The sequence below is a fragment of the Rhopalosiphum maidis genome, chromosome 1 (assembly GCF_003676215.2).
Source record: "Rhopalosiphum maidis isolate BTI-1 chromosome 1, ASM367621v3, whole genome shotgun sequence".
Lineage (NCBI taxonomy): Eukaryota > Metazoa > Arthropoda > Insecta > Hemiptera > Aphididae > Rhopalosiphum > Rhopalosiphum maidis.
In genome coordinates this window covers 8,796,248-8,818,425 of record NC_040877.1, presented here as the reverse complement: position 1 = coordinate 8,818,425, position 22,178 = coordinate 8,796,248, and the positions used below count along the sequence as shown (strand labels likewise).

The following is a 22,178-nucleotide window of genomic DNA, read 5'->3' as shown; positions in this document are numbered from 1 at the left end:
CCTATTTTAAAACGCCCATATGCGTAATAATTTTTATTTGCCACGTGGCGTTTAAAACGTTTTTTACGTCACTAAACTTAAAAGTAATATTATATTACGTTAAGTATAAAAATAAATTTACTCTTAACCGCAGTCAAGTCGTAAGATAAATAAAACTCCTTTCTTTTTAAATTCTTATACCATTCTTCAATACAGACTACCTTTAGTTAATCCATACTAAAATAAATTTTACTTACCCCGATTCTTCCGAGCAGTAGTGCGTCCATTTCACATTCCGCAACTGGATTTGCCACTGCAGGTGCTGGTGCCGGGTCATTGATAATATTTTCTTCAGAATGAACAGTTTTATCGATATTACTCATTGTACTCTGAAAGAGAAACATCTTTTGTTTATTATTTATTCATAATAATTCATTGAAAGCATATTTTTTTAAACATATATCATACAATTCTAAATCTAAATCAATAAACTTTTTTTAAAAATAAATTCAATACAATTCCAAAATAAATGTTATTTCTAGCAATAATAACAGTATAATATAAAACATAGAACACTTTCATAGATTCAATAACTATAATTAACAACCAATGTCAATCTCATACTAAATTGTGTCGTTTTCCAGCTAGTAGTCGATTGATATACCTAGACACAAAAATATTAAATTCATATTACACAATAAATGGGGCCGTAATTACAATTTCTGGTAAATCAGTTCATAATTTTAGTTTTCACTTATCACGTACGTATCAAATCCTCGTTTGCGCATTCGGTAAATGTGTTCTAAGTATCTAAAACGTTTTGGGTTTTACTAAGAATTGCGCCTGATTTTAAGTTATTTCTCATTTAAATCATTTTAAAATAATGATTATTTTAATGAGATTCGACAAACAATATTGTCAACAATAACTATATGAAACAATAAAATATGCTGTGTTATACAATGCAATTATTAAGAACCTACGCGACCCCGTTGTGACCTCAACAAGACGTAACAACAAACAATAAATTAGGTTTTTAAATTTTCTTTTTTAGTTTTAATCAAAAACTGTTTGTCCAATCTCTGTATAAATAAAGTTATCCTATCATACCAAAACTATTGGTCAGTCTGAAATTCTAAAAACTATATTTTTATACATTGTTGTTTCGTTTATATATTATAGGTATCCATGTGAACAAATACTTGTTAACACTGTTATAGTTAGTAAAAAAAGTTTGAATAATCTAACATTACAATACATTTTTATGCCCATATAAAATCATGTATGGCTAGTATGATTTCATAATAACCATAAGTTATGACTTAAAATTGTTAAGTGCATATTTCGTTAGTTTTCAGTGCATACTTGCATGCATATTAAATGGTTTTTAGTACATAAAATTCACAGCCCTGATCATAATATTGCGTAATTAATTATTATATAATGAACCTATTATAAATAGAAAATTTAAATGAAATCGTCTGGTGCCAAATTCCATTTGGATAACAAAATAATATAAGTTTCTAAATGAAAAAAATATGCATGTACATAAGTGCCTACTAATTACATAGAATAAAAATGTACGTTCCCCCTAGTATTCATTCGGACTAGTACTAATTCTTGTAGAAGTCTTACTACAATGCCTGTAATAGTTTCTACTCGGAATTCAATTCCAAAAGAGGGAAAGAAATTTGTATTCGTTATAATTTTAATTCGCGTAGACTGTAGGAACTTATGTACCGGTATATTATTATTTTGTGAAGGAAATTACATACTAGTAGATTTTTTTCATGTATGAACTTACATAAGCATATCCAAGGGTGATTTGTATCTGCTATATATCGTATGGAAACTTACATTTGGCCGTCACCATCACCTCCTCTACACATGTGTGATAGAACAAAGATGTATAGAAATACGCTTTCACATAGTAAAGTTAGCCTATCTATCCGTACCGCGCGTCCTTATCGCACCATGCTCTTTGAATAACATTATTATTATTAAGCTACCATTATTTGGTTATTCGAATCCAACCCTACACGTCTGTTATGAAGAACGGTGTTGCATGATTTAACGATGATAATTGATAATATAATAATATACGATAAAATATAAGGTTTAATAGAGGAACACATATTAATGAAAAATAAATATTGTTTATAGATCATGTGTTATTTTTTTTTAATCGATTTGCCCCAGAACGAGCCAGATAGGTGGTTCTTGTCAGCTCTATAACATACGACTATAATTAATAAGAGCATTTAAACTTGTATGATTTTAATTAAAAATAATATATTTAAATTGAAAATTATTATATAAATAATTAATTCAACACACTAAATTTTGAATTTTGTTTTATAAGTAGTACCTTCTTTTATTTATTCACCACTAACACTGAAAATTATATTATGACAAAAATTACTAGCCATTACAAAATATGTTATGTTCCTCTGTCTTTGATTAGACACTTATTTATCTGTTTATTCAATGTACAATTTCGTTTGAATTTAACTATACCATTAAGCTCATCAGTTCTCAACCTTTGTGTAGAATATAGATACATCCCACTAAAGATATTTACCAATTTTCTATGTGACCTTATTTTTAAAAAATAAAGTTCAAAATGAACCGTTATGTGCATGCCACCACACCCACTTAGAATTAACGACAAACCGGCAACCACAATTTTATTGAATATATACGATTTATCGCTTTTAAGAATAATGCTAAATTATTATTAGTATTTTCTTAATTCGATAGACTTAACTTATATTTTCTAAAAACATCCCGTATTTTGTATTATTAATAATCATAAAAAATAATTTGCTATCTTTTTATTTAAAATCAAAATAATGAAAAAATAATTAATCAATGCAAATAAAAATTACCTACTTTCATAATATGGTCTACAAATAATTTTTTATAATATTTATCTAAATTTTTAAAATTCCAATTTTATAAATATCACTTTCGTGATAATAATAGTTATAACTTTTAACTTTAATATTATTATACAATGATACCCAACAATATAGTTTTATAATTGAGATATCAATGAAATACCTAAAGATTAAATTAAATCCTGATTAGTGATTACTAAGACTTAAATTTCTAGGTATATTACGTATAATAAACGTTGTTTGAAAATAAATACTTATTCTAACATTCAAGCTGTATAACAACAATTAAAATTAAGATTTAATATATTTGTATTAGACCATTTGATTATTTTTATTATTCAATTTATATTATAATATTTTATTTTTGATTAATAAAATAATTGGGATATTGATTTATAAAAATATGAAAATTAGTAAAAGTATGAAAAAATGTATAAATAATTTGTTCATTGAGATTTAATCAAAATTTCACGATGATTATAATATAACACGGTAGAATATAATATTCATTAATAAATAAAAAAATACAGTTACTTGAAATATATAAAAATTAATTAATTAAATTTATAAGCTTTGTTCCATTTAATCAAACAATACAAAATCAAAAATTAAAACTTAAACTTAAAAAAAAAAATGCCCACAAATAGCAAAAAAATAACTAAAATATTTTGGAAATTAATAACAATAATGTTAATTAAATTGTTATGGAAAAACTTGTGTTTCGTAAATATTAACGTATTTTGTAAATTTATTTTTGTTTTTCTTCAGTTTTATAAAAAGTACCAAACATTTTTTATTTACTTAAAACCCCAAAATACCATTTGGAACCAGAAACTACTCTCAATATTGAAGCATTTATCTGGTTTGTTACAGTTAACACTTAATATTTTTAGACGCAAATAAAACACATGATTATATTCACTCCGCTTAGAAATTAGAATATAAAAAATAAAATTTTTTCCTTCAATATTTAATAGATGGGGATACAAGAAATAAGCAGGGGCTGATGCCATGCCACCCGTACCATGACTTTATACCGTCTGTAGTCACCCACAATTTGAATAATAATATTGATGAATACTAATATAATTTTAACTTAATTTTAAAACTATTATTTAAAAACCAATCAATTTTTTTCTATATTATTTGACAAAATATTTTCATTTAACATAACCTAACCTTAACATATTATATATATATGAACTAATAAAAAAATTATTTAAGTGATGGTAAATTAAAAAGAACGAGTAGGTTATTCAAGTTATTTCGAATTGCCTATTATCAAAATATTATCATTATCAACAATGTTTTTTTATTTTAGAACTTTCAGCTACGGCTAATATAGTTTGATAATATTACAATAATATACAATAAAACAAGGATTAATTTGACATGATAAAGATAACTATGATTAATACAAATAACGATAGAAGGGAGAAAATGATATCGTAACTCAATTAAAATTAAAATTACATAATCACAAAATAATTAATATCAACAGTTTAGATGTTTACGATTTCGTTAAGACACATGTTACATGAAGTAAATTAACACTAAAATCTAATATTTCCATGTTTTATATTATACTTATTATACTTCTATACAATATTAGCAGTTTAAAAATTCATAAAAATTATTAGAATTTGGAATTTAAGCTATAATTTAAAAACAATATATCTACACAAATTTTTTTTTAATTAAAAAATAATTTAAAAAACGGAATGTATGTATCATAGTTAATTATAGTAAAACATTTTATTAGATAATAATAGTGATTAACTATACAAATACTAAAATTATTCTACTATAGTATTATTATTAGTATGTTTTTTAGTTTTCTAAAAAAAAAATTCGCCTTTTTATTATCTAATGATACGTATTTCATATAAAATTAATGATTACCTCCTTCAAGTTCTTTTGAATGCACATCAACCGTAGTAATCTATACTCAAAGATTCAACGTTTCCACTCGTAATGCAGCCATGATATATTTTACTGTATTCATACTATGCGTAAGACCAATGATGTCATGTCTATATGTATACATTATATGTGTAGGTAGACTACAAATACAAATAGGCGACATGAAAAAATAAAATACATTTACATCAAAATTCAAGTTAATTTTTGTTGAAATAGTGAATTTAATTTTAAATTGTTAAATAACAATAAAACATTGATTTACTTAAATCGTTAGTATCTTTATGAATAAAAATAATTGTGTGTTTGTTAGTATCCAGTAATTTCTGAAACTACTAAACTAAATGGCAACATATTTTGCATACCTGAGACTAAGTCTTGTGTCAATGAGACTGGGAGTGATTATAGCTTTTTTCAACCTATTTAGGTTGCTCACACCTAAATTATACTTTTGTTCACAATTGAATAATTTTTATTTATATATAAGGTTGCCATTGGTTACAGGAATACAATCTATATTATACCATGTATAAATTAATGTATGTTTAAACTTGTATACTTAAAAATTACTCGATCGATTTTGAAAATTTCAAAGATTGTTCTTAGAGATATCAAACAAATTTAGAGAGTAGTTTCAATCATATTAAAAAATTTACTTAGTGGTATATTCAATCCGTCACATAATGTCTATCTCGGTCGAATAACACAAAGCAAGATACACCGCTGCTAATTTATACATGTGGACTGAGATACTCTGGTAGGTACACTAAAACCAAACTATAAATAATCTACTCGACGGTGAACAATACTCTTGAAACTTACTAATACAATTTAAACAGGATTGAAGGTCAAAAATAAGAGAAACGCAATAACTAGGTATCATTAAATCGACATCTACATGTACGATTTTGGTCAATGGCTAAGTACCGTTTGTACTGATGTGGCTGGTTCCAAATGCAAATCCTGGGTGGACAAGTGTTTGGACGAGAGGTTAGGACGCTCAACGTTCGTAACCAAATTGATCCCACATGAAATTCCAGGTTTATCCGATACCTCATTTTGGCTTTAACGACTCCCCTCACCAGTTTAACTCGAGCCCAATATCACACATCATTGCACACGAAAACGGTGTGACCGCCTACATGACATGCATATGAACTAATCGGATCAATTCCAACCCCACTTATCTATGAATTTCGAACATTACCTTCACGAGTACAATACTTATTTTACTAATTCGTCGGTTAGATATTCCAGTAAGTTATGCTCTAAACGTCGACGTTAGAAAAAAAGCCCAAGTTATCACTCTTATGTGTGGCTATTGAGAAATCGCAATACAAGGAGCTGAAAAACCTCCAAAATCCGTTCCAGCATCAATTTCCTAATCTACTCTATATTTTACGTTGCCAAAAAGTCTCTAACAGTCACTGCAATTATAACGGTCCTATTCCAAATCGTTTTTTCCCAATAATAATTATACTCGTAATATTTAAGTACCATCTCCACTTTCTGTAAATATACGTTCAATGCGTACACCAATGATTCCTCGTCTGTCTGAAAGACCGACGTGACGTCATCTGTGACAGACGTAACAGTTTTTCCCATTCAACGTTTTGAATTTCAATACATGGCATAAAGTCAGATATATTATATTACTATAAAAAATTTTTGAGCCACAATAATGTTTCTTTATTTAGTTACACCGTAGCTGTCCAACGCATACACCTATATAAAATTCCTACTACATATATATATATATATATATATTATATCATCTTTAACCTTATACCATCTTATATCACTGACTGGGAAAATCGTGGTGGGACTCATACCTTACACGGAATTAATTAAATTAATTTACATGAATTTGAAATTCACGCCAAACCTCCCTAATCTAACAATTTTTATAAATTATTGTCACTTTGAAATGTAAAGAATAACATATAAAAATAACAAAACTAACATAAAATGAAATTAATTTAAGTTGTAAGTTAATATATATTTAATTATTATTCATGATAAATAGGGTTCGAATTCGAAAAAATTATAATTAAAAAAAAGCATTTACTTTATATAAAAACAATTACAAAATTTACTAAAAAATCAAACTGATTTTAGTTGTTTTGGCTAATTTGTATTAAAAAAATGCACTACCATGTACTTAGATAAACTGTCTTTATCACTTATAAAATTTATAGAATATAGTATTTATATTGATTATGATCAATAATTTATAGATACGAGTATTTTTTTTCTTTAAATTCGAAAAAAAATGCACTAAGATTTATCAGTTTCGAAAGATTTATGAAATATAAATAAAAAAAAACATTCATTTAATCTCTATATTAGTGACTAATGTTGATAATTTTTCTATTGATATTGTATAATCAAAAACTAAAAATAAATAGCGCAATGTAACAAAAAACAATTTCGTTGTATAGAAACAAATGTATCACCACAATTAATAAATATTTTAATACATATTTTATAATAAGATTATTAAAAACATATCAACTTTAAAATTATTTTATTTTTTATTATAGAAAATTGTTCCTAAATTTTAACTCGTAACTAAATAAGTTATATATTTTTGTAACACTTATTATAAAGAATATAATTTGAACTCATTCGAATTAGTTCAGCATATGCTTAAATTTTTAACTATATAAAAATATATATACCTACACATAAAATACTAACTAATAAATAAAATACATAATTCAAATAAATTGTTTTTATGAAGAATAAAAACAAATTGTTGCAAAAACATTTTTACATTGAAATGAAAAAGTGCTTACTCTGTATACCATATATTGAGTAAAATATGATATAACATTAATTAAATAAAAACAATTATTTGTAAACTTTAAGTTAATTCAAAAACTCTTTTCAACGAATAATGTAATATTATATATTTTTGACCAGTACACAACGGGAAATTTTCATTAATTTTCTTTTAACTTATTTTTTTTTATTTAACTTATAAATAAAGATTCAATGAACAAACATCAATTTCAATTAACACACAGTATAGAGTATTTGTGCTACACGATACCTAATTATTTTTCGATTAATTAAGAAACTATAATTATTGTTTAAATCAAAAATTAAATTAACATTAAACTTCATATAATTTTTATACTTTTGAATTTAGATAACTGCATTAGTTGTTAATACCTACTTAATAACTTAAGTTTGTAAATGTAATTCAATAGATGATATTAAAAGTGTATAAATAATTTATTTTTTCCAACCTCATAAGTCACAATTCAAAATCTTTTTATAGTTGTATTAATTACAATAAATTAAATTGATGCTATGAATTATTATTTTTTTTCAAATAAAATCTATATTATTTTTATTTTCAAAAATTATTGAAAATAATATAAAACTGAATTACTATTCTAAAATAATTTGTTGTGTTAAAATTGATGTTAAAAATCATGTCAAAAAGAATACTAATTGCTTACAAACAGTAAAATAACTCTCAATATTTATACCTATAATAGGGCATTGTTAAGTGTTGTACTATTATTCAATGGCATGTTTATTTTTAGGACGGTTGACAACATAACACAAATCAGCCATCATGTCTGCACCCTAAATCAACAAATTTCACCATGAGTGACAATGTTCCCAAATCACCGTGAATTGGTTATTGTACCGTAAATAATTAACAAGGTATATTTAAAACTATTTAAAACGCCCGTAATTGTATATTTAAAAAGGACAGTACCTTATTAAAAGCCATTAAGTACTAAATTATGTGAAGTTTTATTGTTAAAAAAATAAATAAAATAACAAATAATTTTAATAAAATTAATTTTCAATGAATTATTTACAACAAAGTTAATTTTTACAACTTTAACTTATTTTTTGTAAACAAATTATTCATATTCATTTTAAAAAAAAAAACAATTTATAACATTATTTTAATAATTTATATAATTTAATTATTTTAATAATAACAAATTATTATAGCTATATACATTATGCGTTCTCGGGTGATTTTTTTTTTTTGTTATTCTTAAAAATAAAATATGTAACTTATAATCGTATAATTAAATAGTTAAGAATCTATGATGAAAAATTAAGCAGTTTTAACACTTATTGTTTTATAGAAGCCTGAATAAAAACAATTTATTTCCAACACAATACTGCCAGTACTTTTTTATAATAATTAATCTATATAGTCCATTTTAGATATCTAATACAAATATACAATAAACTAAATATAAATTATATTTTAATGTTTTAAACTTAACTTGATTAGATTAATAAAATAATAGAAAAATAAAAATTTAAATAATAGTACCTAATAATCTTATCTAAACTTTAAAAATAACCACAATTTGTAGTGTTTTCAAATGGTATACTAATAATATGTTACAAATAAAAATTAAAATCAATATTTAGCCGTTGAAACATTTGCATATTAATTTTTCATTGATATAAAATTATGTAATTAGTACAACTAATCATGTATATTGTATATAAATATAATTTTAAAATTTAACAGATGCAAATTCTAATAATAATAATAATTTATTTTTTAAATTAAATAGACATTTTATTTTAACAAATCCAATTAGTTAGTTCTTGGATCTAGTGTAGACAACCATAAAGATATAGTTTTTTTTCCACTTAACTCTTATAATGATGGACTACCATTATGTATTTATCTTCTTATTATATAGTGTTTCTTTGAGTACGCACGTCCATAACCAACAAAAATCGATATGTTACATAATTAAGAATTAGAGTGAATTGTAGTTAAAAAAAAAAAAAACAATTATACCAAATAGTGTTGTAGTCACCACGAAAAGTACCCGTGATCAAAACATTCAAAACCCAATTTTCGATACTGAGATTTAGGTATTTAATCATAACTCAATCATTATCAAAAACTAGCGTGACATAGTTTGAACATAAAAAACATAATACTTTAAATTTCAAGAAGTTGTGTTTAAATACACATAGGTTTTCTGGGTGTTGTCACTGGGTAATTTCCCATATTCGAAATATTCATTGTTATTACCTGTATTCTTACATCTCAATTACTAAATCTAAAATTGTACAAATATTGTAGTTTTCTTTATCAAATAATAATAATAATAAAATACATGTAGTTAATTAGATACACAAATCCAAAGTGAATCATACTTTTTCCATATTTATATCTAAATCGGACAACCAAGTAACGGTCAAAAAAAATAATTTTGACGTCACGATACAGTAGACAAATCAAACTATAACATCTAATGACAATAATAGCATTCTGACAACATTACACCGTTGCGTGTTTGCGCGAAACCCGACAGATACTATAACATCTATTATCGTGGCTATCCACGTACTTATCAAACATGAGGACAACTTATCAAATAAAGGTATCCATATATCTAAGGTATAAGCTTTTTTGTTCTCTAACGTTTGTTTGTTTATATTTCAGTATCGCCTGCTATGTCTTGAAAATGTCCATGTACTATTTCAAAAAACGCTCTTTCAAGTTTCAAGTAAGTACAGTTATGATGAGAAATTATGATATGAACGGTTCTATCAGAAACTAAATAATATTTAAAAACTTCAAAATGATAATCTAAACTATTTCAGTTGAATTAGTGATTAATGCTATCGATAAAGTAGGATGTTTATTTTGTCGTTTGCTCTTATAATCTGTGGTTTTAGAATTATAATAATAGTATAATCGAAATATTTTATCTTTATAATTTTTAAATTAAACATGCTATGCTCATTGTTTATGGAAAACATACTGAATGGAGATGAAGTGAAGTGTTCAAATTGTAAATAATTTCTATTCTTCTGCTGTGCAAAATGTTATACAATTGCGATGAAAATGATAAAATCTACTGGTAACACTGAATAACACTATCTTGTTGGCTTTAATGAAACTGTGTTGAGTAATTGACTAATTCTATATAGTTTATGATTAACCAGTTTATTGATTTTGGGAAATGACTAAAAAAGGTCTAAAAACGGTAAATGAATTAGAATTAAAAATTAAATAAATTACTAAAACTATTGAATTTATTTCAATAGTGTTATCACTAATTTTAATACAAATCTTTTTTAAGACTAAAACGTTAGTAAAATAAAAAGGGTTTAAATTTTTATGATTTAAAAAATTTTTAAATGTTTATAAAAAGAACGAAAATTCTAAATTAATTATTTTACATGATAGAAATGACTTGTGAAAACTCTATTATTTTGTGTACATAATACAAAGAAAAGTTTTTCGCTTAAAGTTTGATATAAATATTAACGTATAAAATAGATTTTTAGATTTTAAGACACAATACTTCATATCAGTATAAGATTTTTAAAAAATTTAAATTTAGTTAATAACTTGTTTGTTAAAATATTTAATTGTAACATAAGAATTATTAATACCTACTAGCTTTGATGAGTTTTTTTTTTTTTTTTAAGTCATGTATACGGTAACGATTTAGATTCTATTTTACTTACAGAAACCTAGCATGGTATTCATTTATGTAATGTTTAAATTACCGAATACAAAATGTTTTACTCTTAAGTTAAAAGAAACCGAAATGGCTGTATTTTTATTTTTTGAAAGAATACTTAAATATTCATTTTCTAGAATATGATCATGTAGAAGTAAATATTTTAAAGAGCATCTTGATATTATCGACTAATTTTTTTTTAAATTTGTGCACAGCTGATTTTTATTTAGTGATATTCGTGAATCTCTATCCATATTTGAAAATATATTAGATTTTATTAAATCTAGTAATTAGCATATTACAATTATTAGAGATATGAATATAAATAGGTATAAATTACGTTACCATGATGAAAACTCATACTTGGATATAAAACAATCGTGTGTAAATCATATTTTAATTAAAAAAATCATTTCAATAGAAACACTAAATACAGGAGTTGTACAAACATGTATTACAGATCATTATTCTACTATTATAGCAATGGATATAAACGCAAAAATAAATCTTAATGATAATTTTAAAAATTATCAATTACAATAAATTGCACGATAAACTTATTAATGATAAGTAATCTGATATCCAAAGTAAAAATAATGTCCTATATTAATTTATTGATTCATAACTAAATAAATAAATGTGGCTATTGATATGTCAGCAATAACAAGAAGAATAAACGTTTAAATGAATGTATGTCTTCGAATTACTTCGTTCTTTGTGAAATAAACAACAATTATCAATAAAAATTAAAAAACATCCAAATAATTATAAAATTTTCACTTATTTTACTTAACATAAAAATACATTTTAATAACTGCTAAAACTAATTTTAATGATAATGGTGATAATATTATTGATACTAACAAAAACCAGAGTTTATAATCTATTTAATAATTTTATTTTTTAATTTATTTAATTTAAACATTTTTAATAATATAGTGTATAGATTAAAATCTTACAAATAGTATTACGTCTAATTTTGATTGTACAGAAGACTAAACAAATGAACTACTTAAACTCTATTTTAATAAAATTATAAATGAATCAGAAGTTATTCAAATTACAAGGAACTTGAAAGACAAAATATCTGTGGGTTTTATAGTGTATCTATAAGAATTTTGTAATGTGTAACTGTTTGTATTGTTAAACCTATATATATACAGGATGATTCTTTTATCATGAACCACTCATTATTTCAAAAATTATTCATGTTTTTGAAAACATTTTTTTACATAGTTTCAAGTTGTTGAAAAAACAACGTTTTTATTAAAAAATTTTATTTTTAAATATTTTTTATACTTATATTTTTTTAAATTTTTTACTTTTTTGAATGACAACATAGTTTTAATTTCATATTTTAAAACAAAATATTTTTCTGAGTATTTTGATATATAAAAATCGAATTTAAGGCGAGTAGTTAATGAGTTATACGTATTTAAAGTTTAGACAAGTGGAGTAGTGGACAAACATTTTACGGGGTTACCCCGTACCACTCCACTCCGCGCAACAAAAACTTTATATACTTATAACTCATAAACTACTCGCCCTAAATTCGGTTGTTATGTATCAAAATACTCAGAAAAATATTCAGGATAAAAAATATTTAAAAATATAATTTTTTAATAAAAACGTTGATTTTTTAACAACTTGAAACTATGTAAAAAAATGTTTTCAAAAACATGAATACTTTTTGAAATAATTAGTCGTTCATGATAAAAGAATCACCCTGTATATCTACAATCAAGGTATAAAATATAATTTATTTTCAGATAAAATTCAATTAACAATAGTCAAAATTTTATACAAAAATGGAGATGAACAAATCATAAACAATTATAGGTCTATTTATAATTATTTAATTATAACATAATTTATTTATAATTTATATTATGTTATGTAATTTTTCTAAAATATTTCAAAAGACTGATGTCCTATTTAAAAAAGTTTTAAGTTCTCTCAAAACACAAATTTGGATTTAAATTTTTTTTAATACAACTAACTTTATTTATGAATCACTTGACAAAATTAAATAAAAAAACATAAAAATATGTATGGACATTTCAAAGGCTTTTGATTCCGTCGACTATTCTATACTTATTAATCTACTACCCTCATTTGGTATTAAGAACTCATATTTAAACTGCTTTTATAGTTATTTACAACACAAGAACTAAAAAGTTAAAATAAATGAAATAACTGGAGTCTATATGTCAATAAATTGCGGTATATCACATGGGAATGTTCTTGGTCCAACATAATTTATCTTATTTATAAATAAAATATATGATCTAAACATCAATGGTCTAATACTATAATAGTTACATATGCTGACGACACTTGTCTAATCTTTTTTACTGACTCCTAGTGTAATGTTTACATAAAAGTATCTATTGGTTTCAAAAAAGTAATTAATTAGGAAACTGACACTAAACTACAAAAAATAAATAAATAAATTTTATGAATTTTCAATCGGAATTTTGAAAATAATTTGATGAATTACTTTTTGTACCGAATTTAACCAATGTTACAATACAGATAGTAAAATTTTACATTATAATATTCGATATTTAGGTATACATTTTGATTGTAATATTTAATGAAATATTTATATAAACAACCTAGTTAAGCGTTTTATGTACTTTCATTTTTAGTTTTATAAAAATTACTTATATTGTATCAATAAATACTATGAAAACCTTTTATCTAGTTCTATATTAGTCAATTGTTCAGTACGATTTAATGATTTGGGATGGTTTAACTGAATTTGCGCTATAAGGTTAGGTAAGTAAAAAGAATTAAAAGGCTCTACTAATCTTGATTTTAAAATTTTAAATGTTCTTTTATAAAATTTTTGTATGTAAAAATATCAATTATGTAGATAGTAAAAGATTCAGGTCTTAGGTAACTGGATTGAATTACACAAGTTATAAACAAAAGAGAACAGAAAACGTATTATGATGGAATAATGTTTTTGTAAAAGTCGTTTGGTCAGAAATTCGTAAGTAACTTTATGCCGACATAAAATAATTCTTTACCTATTAATATATAAAAAAAAATACTTTTAAAAATCGTATAAAAGTTAAAAATATCAATTCTTAAATGGATTCTTAATATTTATAAGTAAAAATCAATGCTTATTTTGTATTTTTCTAAATAAATTTTTTTATTTTCATGCCTTTTAATTCTAAACCTGCATAACAAATCTATTTTTATTTTATTTGTAAATAACTATTATATTATATTGTTCGTACCTAATTATAATATTAATAATTAATATAATTAGTAATAATTACTTTGTAACTCTGTGCCTCAGCCACAAGCCAAGCTTAAAAAAAGTACTCATAATTTCATTTTTATTTATATTACTTAATAATAATTGTATACATTTTATTAGAAATAAATACAAAAAAACTTCTCTTTGCGTACCACATTTCCCCATATAATGTATTATAATATGAGCTTTCCTCATAGTATATGAAGGACAGTCGTTATAACTTATATCTTAATAACGTTTTCAACTGTAACTGCCATATTATATTATATGGGTATAGGAACTATATTTCACGTTACGAAAGAATAGTAAGTCGTACTTGTACGGTATGACATAACGCGATCGTAAATAGAAATACACTTAACACATAATAATATTATAATTTATAATACTCACAGTGAACGTGACAGACTTTATACTCGGTGAACATACTTATAACTTAAACCACGCCGTATCGAATACACTAAACTACACTCGCGTACACCAGTAGCTATTATAGGATAGAGGGTCAAAGTAAATCGGTATAACAGCTTTTGAAAAAATAAAAATACTAAACAGTATGTATATCTAATAATAATTATACATTTTCGGAAACGTTAAGACGTCATTGATGGTGTGATTTTCGCGTCAATTCAAGGAGCGTGAAGCTAATTATGTGGCTAAAGGTAAATTTTAACGGCGAAAAATTTTTGTTCGCGGACGTTGTACACAGCGGCGGCGGTCGCGCGCGCAGCGGACGGCGTAAACGTACAGACTGCAGGTTACCACGGTATGCGACTTGATTTTAAGAATGTACACAATAATACCTATATAATAACAGCCCGACTGGCGACAGCGGTAACCGCCCGCGGTAAACAGGTAGTAGGTATATAAATTTATAAATAACGGCATGCGGCGGTATGGCGGCCGATCGTCATGTCGTAGGTATGGTTGATAAAATATTATATTATTATTGCCGTTATATTTTGGCGATCGTCGTCCGCGCAACGGTTCGACGGCATCAGGAAACGCGATGACCGGCGGCGGTTGGCGGGATCGGCGAAACGACGTGCGACGACCGGCCGACGACGGTCGGCAGACGGTAATAATAATAATAATGATGTGTGACTCGGCCGCGGGGCGAGAGGTTGCGCCACGTTTATTGTACGCCGCCGCCGTCAAAATCGCGCGCGCCACCGCCGTGCTTGAAGTACGTACTCGGCGGCGGCGGTAGCGACTATACGCGCGTCGGGTAGTTGTCGTGAAACGACGACAACGATAATAATAATAATTATTATTATTATTACTATTATTATTGCCGTCACGCACGTGCGGTGCAACATCCGTGATAGACTTACCCGCGGAGTTCGCTACAAATAATAATAATAATAATAATAATATAGCAAAGAGCTGTAGGTGAAGTGTATATATGACTAGCGCAATTATAACAACTTATCAGGTTTGCGACGCGAGGGTAGTATTTAATGGTGAGGAAGAGGGGGGGAGGGTAAATGTATAATAGGCGAGAGAGGTCCCGACACCGTATGATTTAACTATTATATACACAAGAGGAGTACCTAGCATAACTCACAAATAGTAATCATCAAATTACTATTTTATTTTTTTATATAATCGAATCACGATGTTTGCACGAAATAAAACAGAATAAATCTAATAAACTACAGTGATCTCTACTAGATGATAATGTGTTAACAATTTTGTGTATTTTATTATTTAACAATATTGAACACATAATATTATTACAAGCGTCATAATATAGGCGTATTACGTGGCAAACGGAAAGTGGTCTCTTCTGGTTAAATCCACACGATATCAACGCATAAAAATGTATTAATTTCGTATATTACCCCTTAGCTATATAGCTAGTTGTCGTCGTATGGCCGCTGTTTTATTATGACGTCTCAAAATAGTAATAGTAATACAACCAAGCGCGCAGGGGTCGTCGTCAATCGTCCTCGTCACCGAACGGAGTGCCGACGAATTTTTTTGTTATAATTATTATATTATTATCATAATATTAAACCATAAAATATCATATTAATATATTATTATGACGCCAATACGAGTGACCGTCTCGGACGCAATGACTTTGCGGGTGCGGTTCACGGGACTCGTACTCAAATCGTAATATTATAATATTTTATCGTCGTCGCATAATATTTTTCATTACGCAATAATGTACCTACGGCACGATGTCGTGTATTGTTTATTGACTTCTTGTTACCGGTAGTTCTATACACGTATAACGTGGATAAGTGTACTTATAGTTGCCGCGTGCCAGTAGTGCGTCATACTATGGCAAAGTTGCGGCAAGCCATATACGCTGTCCGAACGAAAATGACAATATAATTATTGTTATACGCGGTAGGTAGTGTGCATAAATAAAATAATAATATTATGTTGACGTCGACGGTCCTTAAATCGCATATTAATATATAAGTTTTAGCCACGCAACTCCATATTATATAGTGCGTTGTGATTGTTATTGTTTTTGATGTTTTATTATTATTATTATTATTATCATAATTATATTATTATTTCTTCGCGCGTGTATATTTATATTTTTGTATCTTACGAAAGTGCAATCCAAAATTCGCATAATAAGTGTTCCGAGAAAAAAAATGCTACCCACTTCTCCGACAGCTTGCATAAAATAGTCGATTTGTATTGATGTGGTTGTAAACTTCTGAGTCATCGTAAAAGTTGAGTTTTGAAGTATTATACACAACACAACTTCTCAAAATCAAATCTTGAAATATAATAAATTATCACGCATAATACTGTACACATTTTATTCCAAAACCATTTTTCCTATGAAATAAATTAACTAAAATATGATGACTAATATATTTTAATATTAAAGGACTAGTACATAATACATACCTGATACATTAATATATTATTTAAAAATATTTGGAGCACACTTATCCAGTTATTTTCTTAAAACTGATATCAAACTCTATATTTTAACTGTTTTAATGTACCTCAAAGTATTTAAAAAAAATTCGTATACTCGTCTTGAATTTTAAATCACCTTAAACACAAAAACATTCTTGCGTGGTCATTAGCAATGAAGAAGCCAAAACTCAACGTGTTAACTTTGAAAAAATAATTTAATCAATTAGAGGATAACTATTTGAAATTTATATTCACAAATACATTTGAGTGAAAAACGAAACTACTCAAACATTACATTTTTGAACTGTAAAGATAAACTTGTTATGAAAATAAAAAACAATGAAAACGTTACAGATTATAAAATTTTCTTCTAGAACAAATTTCGTGAATACGGGCATATAATACAATATTATGTACATATTATATATTGATTTTGTATAAAAATATTTCAAGATCTTGAAATTTTATAAATGATAAATTCATAGTTATATACATAGCACTTTGTGTAAAAGATAATAAGCCCAAATATAAAGCTCCCATTCGAATATTTCAATTTGGATTAGAGTAGTTGGTGAACTCTCATTCCGGCTTTTTACCATATTCTAGTACATTCTATCTATATATACATTTAAAATGTCAATAGTTTAAGAGTTCAATAGTACAAAGTTTATTTTCAAAAACTCGTGTTTAGGGTTTTTTACGTTAAATAGTAAACCATACGTGAAAGAATAAATAAAACTATAAAAACTTTTTTTTGCATTTTATTAATTTTAAAATTAAATAATCATAGAAAAAAAAAATATTACGTTTCAAAAAAAATTAATAAAAGATAAATAGTTTAAAATGTATATAATATATATACGATATATATTAAATATGATATTTTAATAAATATTAGAAAAAAATCCAAAAACATAATTATTAAGTTAACACCGTGATACAAAAAGTTATAATATATTGAAAATTGTATTGAACAATAATATAATAAATAATCTTATTCTTCAACATTTTTTTATAGCTCATTAAAAATAAAAAAAGGTTTCCAATTACTTATAATTTGGTTTTTATACTTTTTAAATATATCATACCTACACCTACATTTTACTTGAAATATTAGTTTTAAACTAATCAGCTATAATGTGGTGACTGTGAATAATATAATTAGGGTACAGACTGCAGAGGCGTGTTTGACCGATTAATCAAATTAATTGACTTTAGAATATTGGTAATAAATTAATGTAAATTCCGATAGTATGGTTACCTGATAATAGTGAACTTAAATTTACTGACAAAAAGTGAAAAATAAAAAATCATTTTTATTCTTCTTCATAATTTTCGTTTTACTCGCTTTGTCTTCCATTCGTTTAATTTCAACATACCAATTATAAATCTTGTTATTTTTGTTTACTACTGTATATAATATATTATAGATGAATTATTTTTGTTCTACAAATTATAAACATGATTTAGGAGTTCATAACATGGGTAATACAATAGTCTATAGTATTTAGATGTATAAAAATGAATAATTATAGGTATTAATATTGATAATAATATTTATTGTTAATTATACTTTTTTTTTCAATTATGTTAAGTTTATTATAAAAATATTTACATTTTACTTACAACACGGATTGACGGATTGATCTCTGAATTTTTATTTTACAACAATTCAACAATAAATACTAGAAAATATTCAATTCTTCAATCATATTTTTTTGAACTAAATGATTATAAATATCAAAATCTAAAAATGTATTCACCCAGTAGAATGTCTCCCAAATATTTCTGCAAAGAAAAATGAAATAAAAATAAGTTGAATATGAAAAGTTATGACTACAACAATAATACTATGAAAAATGTACGGCCTAAATGCCAAAAAATAACAAAATTAATATGTTACACAATAAAATGCAATTATATTACTAAAACATCGTTTTAGAATATTTTTGTATTCTTAGAAGTTTTTATTTTTCTTGTCGAGTATTATTAAAGTGTTTTAAAATATATGATGAACATTAAAAATAAATAAAAAAAAATAAAAAATTTTACCCAGGAAGTCATTAATACTTGATGTTTATTATGATTCATAAAATTCATATAAGTTACAATTGTTTCAATTTTACATTGTTACTGCAGTTGATGATCTCAGCAGTGTATTCTCAACCGTGTCTTTGACAAAACTACATGTCTCCGAACAGATACTAATGGTTTAGTTTAACGCATGATGGTAAAAAGGTAAAATTAAAAACTAGTGAATATTTACGCATTTTTTGTAATTTGTATTAAGATAATGATTAGGTAGAACTAGAAAAAATTAAAATTAAAATGACTATACAAACGTAAGTATCAATAAAAACAAATAATTTGTTTTAATTTAATGGGTCTAATATTAATGTTAAGAATATCAGTATCATTTGAAATACGTAATAACATTAGTTCTAAAATGAGTAATTTTTTGTTAATGTTTTTGCTAGTAAAAGTGTAATAATGGTTACAATAATTACAGGCAGACAACACTAACTTCTCAGCATTTTGAGAAAACTCAAAATATACAAAAGAAAAAATTATAAAAAATACTTTATTAACATAATTTAAACATCAATATTACCCAATTGTAAAGTCTTCAAAAAAATTAAATAAAAAGTAAATTACGTCATTACTATCATTAAACAAACATAATATATTATAGAAAAGGTATATTCTACAATTAAATATCTAATTTTTTATCTACTTACTTGATAAAATGTTGATCCACCTAAAATAAGTTTAATTTTATTTATAAAACAATCCATTTCTCAGATGTTTTAGTATCTAAGTACAAAACTCAGATTCAAATAAATTAACAACTTTTTTCGAGTATAACTTTTTTATTTCCGTGGTATTTTTCATTTCGTATTTATTTTATTACGAAAATATTAAAATAGCAATTCTACTAAAATATTTTATAAGAAAATTCCAGTAACTGGCATAAATATTTTAATAGTTTTTTTTTTATAAAAATATTGATAATAATATTTTAATATTTAGTTATAATTTTTATTTAAAAACAAAATAAGAACTTCTGCTTAAAACGATGTTATTTTTTATGAAATACACATACTTTTTAGACTTATAATATCATAATTACTTAAATATTATTATTCCGAAAATATTTTTTTTTTGCTGTTAAAAATACATTTTGAGACACTAAAACTTCCTAATCATGTAGCCACTTTAACTATACAAAATATTCACATTATACACAAAAAAAATAATTCTTCACACAAAATTCTGTATTTCTTAAAAGTTAACCATCTATTGCTATTTTCTACAACAAACTTCCTCAATATATATTATTATACTATGGTATCATACACAATTCATATTTCACATAAAACTTACAAACTATTACTGAAACTCTCTGAATAGTACTAAGACCTTTGTATTCTTAAATTATCAATTGTGATCAAGTTTGAAACTTCTAATTTGGTTCAAGTAAGAACCAACAGTTAACCTACCGAATTAGTAAATTAGATATCTTAAATCAGAATAAATAATCCATGAAAATATTTAAATCATTAATAGGTTCTAACTTAATAACAATAAAATTCTAAAAAAGAACTCTAACCATTAAATATTAATATTTTCATTATTTTCCATGATTACCATAAAACACTTATTGAACTTTTTTTTACTGCAACAAAAATTGTTGCTTTAAAAAAGTCTATATAAAAACACATTCTATTGTACTACCAGTGCATTCCTCAATCCACTACAAATTTAAATCACGTAGGTATGTTTTTATGTTTTTAAAAAACCATTTGCTATAATTCTTTTGTAAATGATAATATTTAATTCTGAAATTTAATATTATTCTATGGTTTAAATTACATAGGTACTTCTAATAATGTGTAATAAATTTTTAGAAAAAAATTATATTATTTTACCAAAGCGTGTTGTATAACACCAAACATCATCACTACCACAACCATCAGGTCAAATATCATGAGTTTGCGGGACACAAACCAGCTATCATATTAATCAAGTTTTATTAAACAATGTAAATGTAGATGATACTTGTATATTTAAGACTAAAAGAGCTTGTAAAAAGATATTTTTAAACCATAGTTCCATAGTTCCATTTGTATTAATTAAATATATCCATGCAAAGAACGTTCCGATAATATGTTTGTACTCCTTCATTATAATTTATTAAACTTAATAGTTTACTAATAACTAATATCATATTATAATATAGGTGCTTTATATTTACAGTAATTATTGAATTATTTATTCAATATATTTTAACCAATTTTCAATTTACTTTTACTGTCAGACTTACATTATCTCCTTTAAATCTTTAAATGCATTCCATTATAATGACTACAAATAAGTACCTATATATATATATATATGTGTGTGTGTGTGTGTGTGTGTGTTGCATATATAGAATTGAAAAACAATGAGTATAGATACCGTGACCGATTTGGAAATTCTAAATATCACTATTATGAGTATTATATTATCAATATTATATGAACCTATTAAAATACTTAGCGCATAACAAATTATTATAAAATTACTGTCCAATAAAACTAATTATAATACCAATCATATACATAGTAAGTTAATGAACTACTTAAAAACTATATAATATAGTATAACATAATCATAAAAGTATTACAAGTGTTAAATGTACGGATTTCAATAATAATAATTATTATTAAAAGTACCATTTTGTTCTAT

At 25.0% G+C, this 22,178-nt stretch overlaps 1 protein-coding gene across 1 annotated transcript in view; it reads right to left on the bottom strand.

The window, feature by feature from the left end:
- The window catches only part of LOC113548959 (prolyl endopeptidase FAP-like), a 230,699-nt gene extending 215,506 nt beyond the window's left edge, over positions 1-15,193 (bottom strand). Inside the window, 2 exon segments of the mRNA XM_026950073.1 lie at positions 237-368; positions 14,949-15,193. Coding sequence (XP_026805874.1) covers positions 237-362 — 126 coding nt within the window. The 5' untranslated portion in view covers positions 363-368; positions 14,949-15,193.
- Between the last annotated feature and the right edge of the window lie 6,985 nt (positions 15,194-22,178).